The following is a 16301-nucleotide window of genomic DNA, read 5'->3' on the forward strand; positions in this document are numbered from 1 at the left end:
CTTGATGAAAAAGGTAAGGAAATACAAAGAAAAGCATACAGCACAGCACAATTCATCTTCTAGAAACAGGAGCAGAAGCAAGATGGATAATGAATGTAAAAGCATCCTCAGGAAAAACAGCAGGAGACGTACCTTCATCATCTCATTGACTCTGTCAACTCCAGAATTTTCAAGCCATAGGGAGCACAGTCGGAAGATCCACATGTCATGTTCCTCTCCACTGAGCAAACAGCTGATGTAGTTCTCCACTGCTTTACACAAGAAACGCTGACGATCCTCAGTTAGGGCATGGATGGCACATTCATCCAGCTCAAGCTCTCTCTGAACCTTCACTGTATATCTATGTGAAGAAACATTATTTTTAAACAAGAAATTACTTCTCAATTAACTGACTGGGCTGTCCCTAGTTCTGCTGCTTACCAATTCCATTTTTTTTAAACTTGTTTCATATGTACAAGCACAATGAAATAAACATCTATGAAATGAAATGGTGGAAGCTATTCCTGTGGTGCATCTCCAAACAAAGCCATCACTCTAAGTAAATACTGTCTTTTCTCTTTTAATGATTTAATCTCAATCTTGGTATAAATGTGAATATCCAGTACAAATCATTTGTGTAAGAACTTCACTTTCCAACTGTTGATGTTCAGATTTCACCACCTGCTTGCAACTGCTCTCACTTATTCTTTTAATAGTTCTACATTAAGATGAATTCTAAACTTTCACCAAATGTTTGATAGGAAAAAAATGTCAAACTCAATTATTTTTACTCTGTCACATGGGGAATAAATGAATTCTGGCTCATGATCATTTGTACTTTTTAACTGTTGCAAAGCTCCTTGGCTTAGTTTTCGCCCACACCAACCAGAACTTTCCTAGACAATGTCCAAGCCCAGTTCAGTAACTACAGGTAACGAGGATTACGGATTCAGCCATTGCTGTAGAGATGAGAGCCATGCTGTACCACTTGCCCAGACAGATAGAGAACTAGTAAAGATGAAACCTTTAATGGCTCTGTAGTAACCACCTCTCAGTTTGAATGCTCACCTATTGGTCTGAACTCTCCGCTCCCTCAGGAGGCCAACCTCCTCCTTGGCCTTCTTCAGTAATGCCTGCTTATTTTCAAACTCTGAGGATTTCATGTAATTCTCAATTCGCTGGTACTGATTATCAGAGAAACGAGCCAAAGACAGGAAAGCCTTTGTCTTTCCTTTCTTCAGTTCATCGCTGTTGTCTCCGTGGTGGCTTGCAGCAATTTCCACAGCCTAAAAGTGAAGTTACAATAGCAGTAAGGCTGATAGTTGGCTACTGGACGATACCTGACCAAACTACTACAACAGAATGGAAGGGACTCCTGGAGGTCATCTTACCAAATCCTTCAAGCAGGGTTCAAGCAAGGCTACTTGCTTGTCTGAACTAATTGTGTTACTTAAGGATGCCTCTGATGAATATATATAAATACAAAATAAAATCTATCAGGCTACTTTTGTAATACAACCTATTTTTAGAGTAGCTAGGCATAAAGTATTACAACCTTGTATCAAGACATGGTAAGAAAAAATAGAAAAATAGTCAAAAAGGGCAAAAAAGGAAGGGAATTGCATGTGAAAGGCACTGATACAAATTACCAGAGTGATAAAACAATGTAGAAAGTGAAAGAGAAAAGCAGCTACATACAGTTTTCACAGATTAGAAATAAAGAAATGTGGGCAAATTAGACACATTAACAAAAACATTTCTGCTGTGGCTAAGATCTAAGATTTTTTTTAGATGTCTGTACTTCGAAGCATGAGTGCAAGATTTTCCAGCACCTGGGATGAAACTGCTACAAATACAATCCCCATACAGTACATATGACCAAGCCAATGATCTGCCCCTGAAGGTGAAAAGATGAGAATGGGATGGAAGGAAAAAGGCAAACATTATCAGTCATTATCACTTCTAAGCCAATACTAATAGATATTTCACTGTAAATTCTAAAAACCATATTGTGAATACTTCATATGATTACAATGTTACATAATGCTATCTGAAACTATAAGGTTTGTCGTTTTTTTTTTTTTTTTTTTTTTTTTTTTTTTTTTTAACTAAGAAACTGTAGTTTTGACCCCTCAAAAATAAAGGTTGAATTGTAAAATGTACTTGACATTGTAACAAAATATTCTACAACAGCATTTATCCCAAAGACTGAGCATTTCAAAGACTGAATGCACCTTCTCTAAGTATTTCTGCATGATGACTGTAGGGTTTTCCAAACATGTTTCTGCTAACCAGGTTCCACATAGCCTCAGACACTCTGTATACATCAATTTCAGGCGAGGATCACTCTCCACCTTTACGAAAGCAAATTTGGGGAGAAAAAAAAAGAAAACAAGGCATCAAATGAAAAAACACTAACATATTAGGTAGGCAATTTATAAAGCTTTTAACTCCTCTAAACATAATTCAGTCACTTAGGTCTATTACATGCAATGCATCCACACTGCCACTTACTCTCCACAACATACATAGTAGTCAATAATTTGAATCACATAAGAACAGTACATACTTTAAAATATCTGACAAATTGAACAATGAAAAGCATAACAATAATAATGAAAATGAACAAAAACAAAATAAATTCAGAACTGTTTCCAGAACAGTTATTTCTAAAATTGCCATTTAATTTGAACAATGACTGTGCACAACGTAGGAAGGATCAGGTATTGTGATAACTATATGTGATCATTACATTTTTCAGGCAGACATATGTATGGAAAATTGGTCAAAAAGTGCTCTGAAAAGATGATGGAGTAGATTTCCAACGGACTTCCCTGCAGATTGTAAGCTCAGCTTGAATCTACAGCAGGATAAGTTTCCAAAATATGTGTATAGGACACATATTAAAGACCACCTGCATGAGGTGACAACACTGACTGTAACAAGCTGATGAATATCACAGACTGTATATCCACACAATAAGGACAAAGGATAAAAAAAAGGATGAAATCTCTGTCCTGTAACAGAAGATGTACAATATTCCCAACATAATATACTTAAACAGTTTTGCTTGGACATTATTGCATTTAATAACTGGCACAAAACAAGAAGATACACTTCTATCAGACAGCATTGTACAAAACATGATAATTTGCTTTAGTCAAGGGAAATTGATATAATTCATATCTGAATTTAAATAGCTATAAATCTCACAGTGGTGGCACTGGAAGTTGAACTATGAATTCTGACACTTGCCACTCCTATGGATTCCCTCTGAAATCCCTTGTTACAATTTGCTAGTACAGATTTTTTTTTGCTTTCACACATCCTGAGACTGAAAAGAACATTTTATAATATTGCAGATGGCCTTTTTATTTTATTCCAAGAGAAAACCACAGATACCATTTTAAATAAGTTAATTTCCATCAGATCTCACATTACACAGCACATACCTGAAACCAGTTTGCATCTAATTTTTTTATCAACTCTTTCAGAATATTCAGTGCAAGGCTCTCTTCCTTTTTAGCCCAGAAAACCTGAGCTTCTTCTAGCTGCCATTCAGAAACTCCATATTGTGTGGGGTTGTGTTGTTTGATCTGAAACATAGCTCTTTCTGGAAGCTGGGAAAAAAAACAGTTAATCAACAATTCTTTAAGTCAAATACATGGATTTTTGTTTTGCTTCTACACTTCATCTTAATTTGTTCTGTATGTGCAGCATACTCTGTCTATCTAATGCTAAGTATACATTTCGATGAAAGAGATGAAGCCATCTTTCCACAAACTTGAACAAAATCCCAATTTGCAACAAAAACAGAATTGAACTTCACAAACCCCCACATGAAATATCAACGTGAACCTTTTAAACGTCACACAGCTTGAAAGGCCCAAAAGTATGTCCCCAAACTTATACATGACCTACAGCACTGAAAAGATTGGAATGGCAGTGTTTTCAGAAACACACTGGCTCAGTATGTCAGAACCTTTTAAACCTCCCCAGATATAACACCTCAATTTTAATATATTTTTTTTCTATAATTAAATATCAAAGTAAAAAACATGAACTCCTGTTTAGGCTCATACAGGACACTCCTCAGCATAGTGTTAGCAGCTGGGTAGGCTAGAGATTTTAAAAAACATTAAGAAGGTAATTTCCCAAACAATTCTAGAGGCACTGAGTAAACTGCTCTATTTTATGAAGTCAAAGACTTCTACTAATTAAGTCATTATTCACTGAAAGATCAAGAAACGTTCTGAAAGCAAATTTTAATGTACTTCCTCATACTAGTAAATCATCTTCAGAGGTTATACATTTAGCTGGAACTATTTCCTACAGAAATTTCCTACATTCAAGGATAGGGATGCTCTATAAGTTATGGTTGAGTTACTATTCCAGATGCATTAGCTAGAATGAGCCAGAGTTTTCAGCATGAGCAGCTGCAGAAACCATTACTGCAAATCCCACTAGGCCATTCACAGAGATATTTCACACAGTACAATGGTGCTGCCAGGATATAAATCCTCAAAGATAATACTATACAAACAGAAGCAATAGACTTCTTTCAGCAGTCTTAATGTGGAAAACCAGAACAATATTGTGCAAGTGAAAAAATGGATACAAAAAACTCTACAAAAGAAAAGTAATAGAGTCATAGGAAAATTCTTTGATAAAAATTTCATTTTAATATTATCTTCTTCAGCAAGTGGCTTATGGCTGTGAGCAAAAGTTAAACAATATGCCAATAAATACACTGAATAAGTTCTACATATTTTAAGTCTCCAAAAAGTCAATTCATTGAAAAAACTTAGAATACAGTTTAATGCTGTTGAAAAATCAAGTTATTTTACAAACTGGAAAACTACACATCCATCACTAACTTTTCCTGGAATTTGTTACCTGGGTATTATTAGCAGTTCTTGCCAATTTAGAGAGCTCCATGAGATGTTTGGTGAGAATGTCTTTAATACATTCTCTTTTGGCACTTTCATGCTCCTTTTCAAGCAAGATCTCCAAAATTACAGTGCGCAGAGCCATGATAGGTTCCTGGAAATGGAAGTCACTGTCCTCAAGAAGCTGGGACTGTCTCTGCCATTTCAAATAAATATCATTCAGTTGTTGAGTTGTAGCAGGTCTGCAGTCATTACCAAAATGGAAAAGACCTGTTATTAATTCTTGTTCTGAATATTTGTGAGATGCAAGATGAGTAACAACAGTAAACTAGAGAGGCAGTTCACAATCTACAGTTCAAAACCAAGAAACAGCCCAGAGAATCCCATTGTAAACAGTGTTGATGAAATTGTTTTGAAAACCATCAGCAAAGGGAATCACATGCACACAGTCACTGGACTACTTGAAGAACTCCCATTTTGCTCTACAGGTCACATACTGATTAAAATAAGAATAAATCCCAATTCTGTGGCACTGTAGCAGTACAGGTTTTCATTGTACGTATGATTTTCTAAGTTCATTAAGTGTAAATACAAAGGTTCTTAGTAATCCTGACACACTAACTCACAGGAGAATGCCTGTAAAACAACCAAACTGACACAACTACGGCAGAAGAAAGTGTGATATTAATTGGCCCTATTAAAAAGCAATGTTAAGTATCTGGAATGCTGATTGCAATACTGGTTCATGACAAAAGTGGTTCAGATTGAAGCAATTTTCAGTAGAATCACAGGGAGAGAATATTCAGTTATTTCAGCAGACAAGAAATTAGGAGGCCGGCTGCTGCCCTGAGGTGCACCAGGGAACTCAAAACAAAGGAAAGAAAACTGATTACAATACAATATTGGCACAGTACCACACAGCTAAAACTAGACCACAAAAAAATTTCGGTCTGGAAACAGAAAGTATCTGTATTTGTGCTCCCATTCTTAAGCTAACATCCATAACTTTTTAAGGTGGAGTGTGAAAAGTTTAGGAATAAAATTTGGTAGGGTCATTTTAGTTGTGTACTAGTTCTGATTATCAAAATTCAGAAAACTGAAAAAACAGTACAAAGATACCTGGAAAATAGCAGACCTATATTTTCCAGCTCTCCAATGAGCTGTAATCTGCAAAGACTTGGATATAATGTATACACAGACTCGAGACTGCCTTTGCACAGCTCTTCCACTTCATTCACCCTATGGATGTAACAGAGAAATAGCAATATTTTTTTAAATTGGTAATATTTTTCAATATCTACAAAGAATTCCAAATAACCACGACATAATTTCCATGCAGTGAACAGAAATTAAACAGCAAATATAATTTTGTAGTACTGTTAAGAAAAAAAGCAAAAAAGTTTGACAATAAATAAAATATGATAAATATAAACGAAGCATATGGAATAGCTGACGTGGAAAAAAAACCAGAATCCAAATCTATTCAAGAGGACTGCTAAATAAGGGATGCATAGCATTGGAAAAATATCTCTAATTAACACTAAAATTACATATGCACAAATTAAAAAACAGAAATTAATTTACAGTCCAGAACAGCTAATTTTATTCTGTGAATGAGTATTAATTGAAACCCACACAACTCTGTTTTTATAAAGATCCTGTGACTACAAACAAACACACGTGCACACGCACACACATGCACATATACTCTCCCATCTCCTTCTGTAACAGCAGAACGTTGACACAACTGGCTTTTTTTTGCTTTGTTTTTACCTGGCAACCTTAAGAGCATCATAAAAGGTAGAAAATTCTTTATCTCGTAAGGATTGAAGAGCATCATACAATGATTCATGGTATCCTGATCCACCTGTCTCACTCCTTAAAAAAACAAAACAAAAACAACATAAAATTAGGGGGAAATCTATGTAAAGGAGTCAACTTTGTCTCTATGATTTTATGAGAACATTATCTGGCTGGATGAGCTCCTGTTTCACATTCCAAAAAATTATAATGCAACCTTCTCAATTTCAAAGAAAAAACAGAGTTCATATTATATTCACAGTACTACACAAAACTGGGAAAGCCTGATTAACCAAAGGGCTGCACAGCCAACCCAGAGTGACCTCTACAGACCGCAGAAGTGAGCTGACAAAAACTGTATGAAGTTCAACAAGGAGAAGTGCAGAGTCCTGCACCTGTAGAGAGCAACCCCAGGCTCCAGGACACACTGGAAAATGCTCAGCTGGAAAGCAGCTCTGCAGAAAAGGGCCTGGGAATCTTGGTGCACACCAAGCTGAACATGAGGCAATGACGGGCCCTTGCGATTGAGAAGAACAGAGGTATTCTCCACTGCATTAGGCAAAAGTAACACCAGCAGGTCAACGGCAGTGATACTTCTCTATTCAGTGTTGGTGCCTGCACCTGGAGCACTGTGTCCAATTGTGCAAGAGAAACATGGACATACTGGAAGAAGTCCAACTAACAAAGGGCCACTAAGATGATGAAGGAACTGATGCACCTGAAGATCCACCTCCCTGAGCCTCCTTTGCTCTAGGCTAAATAATCCCAATTTCCTCAGCTGTTTCTCATAAGACTTGTTCTCTAGATTCTTCACAGCTTCACTGCCCCTCTTTCAACACTCTCCAACAACTAAATTCTTTCTTGTAGCAACAGGTCCAGAAGTGAACACAGTACTTGAGGTGTCATCACACCAAAGCTGAGTAGGTCTGGGTCCAGAGGAGTGCCACTAAGATGACTAGAGGGCTGCAGCACCTCTCCTATGAGGAAAGGTTGAGGGAACTGGGCTTGTTTAGCTTGGAGAAGAGAAGGCTCCGGGGAGACCTCATTGTGTAACTGAAGTAACTGAAATTAATATAAAGTGAAGTACATATAAAATACGTCTAAGTGAGAATGATGGCATTTTAGTTCAATGATTAAAATAAAGTAGGTGACCTCCATCACTGAAATTATAATCTAACGTCTTCTGTTTGCTTGGAACTGAAACCACCATCTTTCAGTCAAGAAACTGAAAAAATAAGTTGGTTTACTTGACAGATGAGATGCTGTCCCACTGCATATTCCTCCACGCTGCCTGGTAGCGTATTTCCTGTAGTTCTGCACACCACTCAGTGTTTTCATGTTCCAGTCCTTTTAAATACATGGAAAGAGTGTGGCAAAGCCCAAAATTCTGCAAAGCCTGCAATTAACAAAGTTAATGAACTTTGCTTTTCCTCCTCTGACAATATGAATTGCTTTTTTTTTTTTTATTAAAGGATTTGTTTTACCTTTGCTAACAAAGAAACCTTTGCTGGTAAGGCAGAACCATAAACATTTCTCAACTCAGCACAAAAAGTTTTTAATAAGACAGCTATTAATCACATTATCAACACCTGCAAACTTGGAAAATGGTTTATTACTACTGTCACTGGCAGTCTTTGAAATAAAATTTTCATGATGTGTTTGAAATGAACCATCTGTTCACGTTCCTCCATTCCATTATTCCTGTGTAGTAAGCCAAAATTCACTTTACTGTTTTTTCCTGGGGAAGAATTTTCCTACAACTGTTTAATTCCTATCCACTTGAAGGCCATGATGATATTATAATTGTGATCACTTAACCACATTATATGCTTAGCCAGTATGAATTGGCTAACACTGTGGAAGTTTAATAGTGATACTAAATAGTGAGAAAATAACAGGAAAATTAAATGAAGCGTAATGCAGACATTTATGTTACTACAGAATTGGTGCAAACATTTTTAGGACAAAAAAAGCAAAACATATTTTAAGTCATCAAAACAATCAGATGGAAAAAATAACCAATTACTTTTTATATTCCATCATTTTAAGAGCTGCCCAAAATTTGTATAAAATAAAATATATTTTGAAATGCTTCACAAAGTTCATGATCCAAGACAGAGATTATCTATCTAGGTCACTCACTTGGGTGAGTGACAAAAGGACAATAATTGTGGGTGTTTTCAGGACAAATACTGATTTGTCTTACATTATATAGTTTGGCTACCTATAAAGACAGAGGATCTCAATCACCAAAGAGGTTTCTTTAAGTCATAAAACAACCTTGTTTTTTAGTATGAATGACCGAACACAGTGGATATCAATTCCTACATTCATTTCCTGTTAAAAAATAAAATTACCTCTATTATCCCTGCTTGGCGAGTAGATGGAGAGAGGGCTGCCTCAAGGTCATATGTTAGAAGGGCTTTATCCCATACTGCTTCATGCTCATATGTTCTTATCCTATTGTAAGTTAAAGTTTTAAATTTAAGTTCCTTACTGAGAAATGAAACCAATGACTTCAAGGAACATAAGATCATTAACAAATTATACCGTGCTAATGGCTGTAACATTCTTCCTCCACCACAACCATAGAGACTGTCAGGCTCTCCAATACTTTTGTATATGTCCATGAGAAGGTCCTAAAAAGTACACCATAAAATAAAGAGTTACCTTTCTTAAAAGTAGTTCAAGTGAACTTTATACATACCACGTACCTTCATAAACACAGGTCCCTTCCATGTAACATGTTGTTACCATTGCTTAATTTTCTGTTATGCAATATCTCAGTAATACCATCACTAAAAGAGAAGTTTGCAGCATAGCAAAGCTTGAAACTAGGTAAAGCTCTAGAATAATGAACTAAGGAAGAAAGTATCCTCAACTAGGATTTTATTAAGTAAGATTTGTATGAGATTATACTTGTGCCATTACTACAATTAGCTACACCAGCTCAGATTTGTAATTAGCATTTCTCTATGACAAAACAAAAATGCTCTATGTGGCTGCTTACCACCATAAGGTCAAAGTTTGCTTTGCTGTCATTGAAAATTTGCCACCTAGCAAGTGTTTCATGTGAACAAACACTGCATTTAACATGTCTGTCAAGGCCATTGAGTTCACTCTGAGAACAGGTAGAATTTTCAAACATAGTTTTTCAAGTTCAACGAGAACAGCTGTTAGCTCAGATGAGACTTACTACTAACTATGTTTATATAAAAAGGCCCAAAGATTATTAAGCACACGTATGTACCTGTAAACTTATGCCAGTTTCTTTACTTTTTTCATTCAAAATAGCAATAGTTGATTTTTCACTTTCTTCTTCAAATGTCAAACTTTTAGCTGCTTTAAAAGAAGACCTACAAGAAATGTTTGAACTGGTAAATTTCATACAAAGAATTAAAGAAATGATAAAAGAACATGTCAGAATTAAGGCATGTGTATGAAATGCAAGACCACTTATGTTATCTTTCCAGGTTATTCAAAACAGCTCTTAACAGAATAGGAAAATAGATCAACCGAATTTAGAAGATTTCAGCATCAGGGCCGGTTGTTTTTTTTCGCTTGGTTGTTGTTTTTTTGTTTTCTTTTCTTTTTGGGAAGTACATAATGTCTAATTTTTATTAAATCAAATTGATAATTTGCTTTTGTGATTGCCTGAAGCAAGAATGCTCTCAGTGAAAGAGTAGAAACAATCATAGAATCCCTTAAAACCATACTCTTGTTACATGTTCTCTGACTTGGAGTTATTTGCGGGCAGAACCAAGCTAGTAAATTAGTTCCATATTTGGATCTCGCTATGGCAGAAGTCAAAGATAATTGTGCTTTATGTAAGAAAGCTCCCTTTACATGGATCAGTATAGCATCAGTTCTACACTAGAAATTATGAAGTTAAAACTACATAATTCTGGACATAGTTCTGTAGTTTTTTTCTCCTCTTGCTTCAGTTTTGGACATAATTGAACCACTGGTACACTACTAATTACTAGAAAGAAAACCTGAAAAGCGTTCCATTTAAAAAGTAAGATTAAGTTCAGTATTAGCTTTAGCCAACTTCCTCCAGAACACACAAACATTTCCTGCTTAATAATTACAATTACCATGATTGTGAGTGCACCACATCTAGCAAACTTGCAAGGTTGGGATCACTTTGAAGCACTGGCAGAGATATTTTAAATGTCAGTGCAAAAGCCTGAACATTTATTTTAAAGCTTCAGTGACTTTTCATGTAATAAAGCAATACTGGAACACACGAAACGTGATCAATTTTACTCAACAGTTCAAGAAACCGCATTTCTCAAGGCTTACCTTTCTTGCTGTTTGTCTATGTTTATCTTGTCTGCGTAGATTTCTGCATAGAGCAGGGCTGTGAAGTGAGCAGCACAAGACTGTGCTGCTACAGCAACCTCAAGATAATTCAGATCTAACCAGAAGCTGTCATCAAAAACTGTACCTGAAACAGATCTGATTTAAAAAAAAAAAAAAAAGACTTTAATACTACTGCAAGAGGCCTTCTCTCTAACATTAAACAAAATAAATCCAGCTCAACTATAAAATCTTCCAAAGGCTAACATTACCTTAGTCCCCAAATCCCAACCTGATATCACAAAAAGTTTATCATATCAGAAGTTTTCAGAAAACTCTTTCAGCATACTTAATGCTGTTTAAGGCTAGCCAGTTTATTCCATAACAAATATAAGGCCATTACTAAATCTGTATTCTTTTAAGAAACTTCTTTACCAGATTTTTCTTTCTTAATCTAGACCATCAACAGATCTTAAGACATAATTAAAGCTGAGCAATATTTTGGAAAGCCGTACGTCACCTTTTTTGCCTCCTTAAGTAATCAACAACAGCAAGCATGGTTCGTCGAGATACTTTATCCAAACTTCTAAGAACATGGGTTTCTTGCTCTAGGATATATATTTCAAAAGAGAGAAAATAATGAACTTGCTTCAGAAGTGTCCTTTACATTGCTTTTATTGTCTCATTAAGATCATTTGCATAGAATCACATTTGAAGAGACCTCTATCATTTTTTCACTCCTGTCCCTGAACTAACTGGAAGTTTATAAAAATTTGTTGCCTGTGTTCAAAAACATCCAAGGATACTGATCTAGTCCTTATGGCCATGCTAGGCAGAATCTTTAAGAAGAACCTTAAATATACATACTATTATTAAGCTAATTTACAGAAATCTTAGTGTAAACTGAAGCCTTTCCTTCACCTCTCCAGCAACCTGAAGCTTGTGTGACTTGCCTGTAAATACACAGTACAGACTCATTTCTTTAATGAAGGAGGAAGTTGAAAGACATGGCAGAGTAGCTATTGAACAAAGAACATTAACATGAAATCACTGTGTTTGTGTCAAGTAAGGGCCAGGCTCAGCTAAGAGAAATACATGACTTCAGAGCTTGAAAATCAGTTCAGTCATATTAGATCATTCCCATAGTCTAATAATGGAGATCTTTTTTGACAGACTTCTGCTCACTGCAAACACAATCTAATTAGAAAGGACAGTCATCAGCCTGAGCAGAAGGTACATTACAGTGAGACAGAGCAATTCCAAGTTACATCCCCAGGATAAAAGACTAATAAATCTCAGTCTATTTCAATTTACCAAAACAGTACTTTCTTTCAATTGGAACTTACTGCCTTACTCAAACTCAGCTACAGTTCTTTTGGATTACAGCTTCCTTTCAATCTGCTGGAATGGAAAAGGCCTCTTTATGGAAAAGGCCTCTTTAAAGTATAGGGAGACCGACAGCAACATCAGGTAGATGTTCAAGCAAGAGTGAACGTTTACCTAAGGGGAAAATCTAAGAGAAAATTGCCTTCATTCATATTTTTTTGAGGAAGGCAGAAAATTAACTGCCATCTAGTAATTTTAAGACACAGTTCAAGTTTTAATGTAGCAGTTTATCATACCTGAATTCAGGAAGTAATAAACATTACTCAACTGAGAATAAGGAAAGGAGCTATAGAGAAGAAACAACTTGGGTCCTGCCAATGAAAAAGCTTCAAAATCACAGATATCTCTACTGATCAAATAATTGGACAAAAGTTTTTAGAATTCTGTGTGCCTACAAGTGTGCATCATGTATTTGAAGTCAGAAGACGGTAACTTTTTCAAGACTAGAATTCCTCTTTCAGATGAAAAAAATACATATATATTGCGACATTACCTGAGTCAGAATTTGGTGGTGTAGCAGATCTACTAGATGAGGCAAATCTGCAACAGGCAGTAAAAAACTTCCGTACGTGAACCGACAGAGTATTTCGCCAAGATTCGTTTGAATCATGAAGAAGGATATCATGAATCAGGTATGGAAGCAAAGTTTGACTCAAGTCCGTTTTCACCTAGAGTAAAATTATGCACAGCAGTTGCTAAGAAAAGGAACCATAAGCCCATTTTTCTCAGGTTATAACCAAACTCAAGAGCCTAACGGCCATTCTTTCTTACTGAAAACTGAAATGTGTCGATTCAGACAAGACAGAAAACTATTCAAAACAAACACAAAATCCTTAAGAAAGAATAGGAAGTGTACAAAAATGTGTAACCCTCTATAGGGTTATACTACCTTCTGTTAATATAATCATGTAGAGGTGATCTGATTATAATTCTCTCCCAAATATATATATATAATATATATAATATACATATAATTCTTCTCTCTCTGTATCTCAAGAATATATTTAATGAGTATCTGCAGCATCTGACCATATAATATCCAATGTACTGTTCAGCAAAAGTAGCAACATAATAGAAATTAGTATTTGATATCTAGTTGAGTAATCACATAATTTTGTGCATCACTGCCCACAGAGGTCTGTGTATCATTCAGCTCACCTCACACAGTGGCTTCATTAACTGGAGAACTTCATTTTGTACGCCTCCACTGTCCAGTACTGAACGGGTTAAGTTCTTGATCCAGGTTTCATGACTTTCTCCCACAGGAATCCACAGGTTTGTATCATCCAAAGCTTCTGAAGAAGCCTCTGAATCGTTTGCTGGCATTGCCAAAACCTAGAAGGAAAAAACATATGTTGCAAATATAAATAAATGCATCATTTAAAAGGAAATTCTGCAATCTGCAGAGGTTAAAACATACTAAATGTGGACTGTGCATGAATCCATTGATCAACTTCGCTCATGCAAATGTAAAATTACACAAGAAAATCTGAAATAAAACTTAATGATAACACAAAAAAATAAAACGTCAATGATAACACCAACAAGGCCATATTAGACGCCACATTTACACAACTACAATAACGCCTTTTTTCTGACCTACTTCCCACCAAACTTCTGTGTCAAACAATGGAATCCTGAGAAAGAATGTATTAGGTTACAAAGTAGGTAATCAGAAAATGTCTGTCTAGTGATGAAAGCATGCAGCTTTCTAACATCAAATTGGTAATTTCCTGCATAAAGTAATTCCAAATGCTAAAATAGAAATGAAAAACAGGCAGTGTACAAAAGCAACAGCATTTGCAATCAGACAGATGAAAAAAGACAGGCCCTGGATTCAATAAAATCCATTAAAAAAAAAAAATGACCTTTGCTTTCTTTTATGCTTATTTCTATGCTTTCTCTACCATTATATCATATACATAAGGTGTGTCAAAAGAAGTACCTTCTTCTTGGACATTCTGAAAGGTTGTAGATAGATTAACATGGGATCACCTTTATTTTTATAAACTTCCCAAAATTCACTGCCAGAATTGGTGGCTAGTATGTTTTTCAAACAGGAAACAGCAGCAGATCTAACATCAATACTGAAAGAATAACACAGAGAATATTATGATTAATAATTTCTTTTGGCTGTTTTACTTTCAAAGTCACCTTCGTAAGTATGCAAGTCAAAGAATTCCATAATCTAGCAACACATATGTCTAATGAGAAAAAGGTTGTGAATAGGGTATGTCATCCCTTATTTTGCTTTAAAGCAAAGCCTCAGTATTTACACTACCTCTTCTAACCTCTTCTGCACAAAAGAGATTCTAACTAAAGAATCTTTACTAGACAATTTCTGGCTTGACTGAATAAGTAATGTGAGCCTTGAGGAAGCACATGATTGGGTACCAGCAGGCACAAACCAAATGCATTTGCATATGCAAACAATATACAGCTGCATGGCCCCTATTAAACTTCGAACTAAATAAGCACTAAATAAATACACTCACCAATTATCTGTTAAAGCAGTATTTATTTGTGTTAACATTATGAAGACCCACTGAAGCTTTCTATCTTCAAGCAAGTCCACTGCTTTAGAATCCAGTGCGTTTTCAGCATGCTGAAGAGCTATGGTGGAAAAATCCATGGGACCTATTTCTCCCAAGCAACTTCCAACAGCCTCTGCAATGAAGGTAATTTTGTATTCTTACATACACTAAAACAAGCATCACCCTAAAAAGTTGTGACAACTCAATCAGTATAAACCATTCCCAGAGCTGAGATTACCATGGGATAAAAGCTGCATTTATAAATAATCACTTGATAAGCTGTGTGATTAAAATCAAGTGTATAAGTGTTTAAGACTAATCAATAACACAGTTGTGTTTCCTAATTCAATTTTCTGACATGGCTCTGAATTTTCTTTAAATTCTGGATTTTGTTTGAATCATAGATTTTTTTTTTTTTGCTTGTGTACAAATTACTAAGAGCAAAAGGTCAGAATCACAGCCAGCAGGAGAACCCAGTTTTCATTCCCAAAGAGGATGATAAACACATGATAGAAGCCTGTAATGACAGTAAGAATTACTACCTGTATTTTACTTAAAAGTGATGCATCAATGTGCACGACTGCATACAAGGAAAAAAATGACCCTGAAGACACTGACAAAATCAAAAGGGACATTAATTTGCATTATAAAGGAACAAAATGTATTTCTTGCTCTTTCCTTCATACTCATCATGCTTCTTGAAAACACTTCCATCTTCTACAACACTGCTTTTAACAATCAGAGCAAATAAAGAAAAAACTGAAGGTATAGGGTTGCATTTAACAAATCATCTGAGGAAAGATGGCGCAGGGGAGGCTGAAAGATACAGCTAGCAGAGGTGCTGAAGAATGCTGTATGATACTGAAGTAAATGTGAGCTGCAATTACCTGGCATTCATCACTTGTTAGTCTTTTAACTAAAATATGCATCAAGACAAAAGTTCCAACTATGAGTGTACAGAGCTGTTTTACACATCAAAACTGAGGAAACACCCCTTTCGTGGAGGTAAGTCCCACTGCAAGAAGAGGGGATTTGGATTTTAGCTTCAGTCAAAATGCTTTTGGTGCTAATTTAAATGGTGAGGATCATTGTAGTGATACACAAGAGGCTTTAAAATGGACGACAACTGTTTTAATTTTCACTAAAATATGCCTTCCATATTTTCAGTTAAGTTCTCTTCCATCCTTGTTGCTGTTTTCAGTCTACTAATTAACCCATATACAGGCAGATGTCTCTATTGAGCATAGAAGAGACTAAGATCAAAACTGCTCAGAGTTGACATCATTCGTCAAAGCTGTTACAAACAGTGACAGAAAATAAGATTTACCATTCTAACAAGGGAGACTTCCAACAACTAAGGCAGAATAGCAGTGGGAAGAAATGTTGAGAACTGCTGAAGTTTCAAATCTTG

The 16301-nt window shown here is 35.8% G+C and overlaps 1 protein-coding gene across 3 annotated transcripts in view; it reads right to left on the minus strand.

Annotated features, from left to right (window-relative positions):
- ATM (ATM serine/threonine kinase) overlaps positions 1-16301 on the minus strand; it is a 59980-nt gene that overhangs the window by 12762 nt on the left and 30917 nt on the right. For all 3 annotated transcript variants that reach the window (XM_042838821.1, XM_042838819.1, XM_042838820.1), the window contains 17 exons: positions 14852-15023; positions 14302-14443; positions 13515-13691; positions 12850-13024; positions 11491-11578; positions 10974-11129; positions 9919-10024; positions 9219-9307; positions 9026-9128; positions 7916-8064; positions 6642-6746; positions 5988-6107; positions 4876-5110; positions 3432-3599; positions 2214-2333; positions 1048-1265; positions 133-340 (listed from right to left, as the gene is read on the minus strand). In XM_042838821.1, coding sequence (XP_042694755.1) covers positions 133-340; positions 1048-1265; positions 2214-2333; positions 3432-3599; positions 4876-5110; positions 5988-6107; positions 6642-6746; positions 7916-8064; positions 9026-9128; positions 9219-9307; positions 9919-10024; positions 10974-11129; positions 11491-11578; positions 12850-13024; positions 13515-13691; positions 14302-14443; positions 14852-15023 — 2531 coding nt within the window. The remainder of the gene's footprint in view (positions 1-132; positions 341-1047; positions 1266-2213; positions 2334-3431; positions 3600-4875; positions 5111-5987; positions 6108-6641; positions 6747-7915; positions 8065-9025; positions 9129-9218; positions 9308-9918; positions 10025-10973; positions 11130-11490; positions 11579-12849; positions 13025-13514; positions 13692-14301; positions 14444-14851; positions 15024-16301) is intronic.

Source organism: Centrocercus urophasianus, unplaced genomic scaffold, assembly GCF_019232065.1.
Source record: "Centrocercus urophasianus isolate 14NV4802_14NV808 unplaced genomic scaffold, USGS_Curo_1.0 seq_9, whole genome shotgun sequence".
NCBI classification, from domain to species: Eukaryota; Metazoa; Chordata; class Aves; order Galliformes; family Phasianidae; genus Centrocercus; species Centrocercus urophasianus.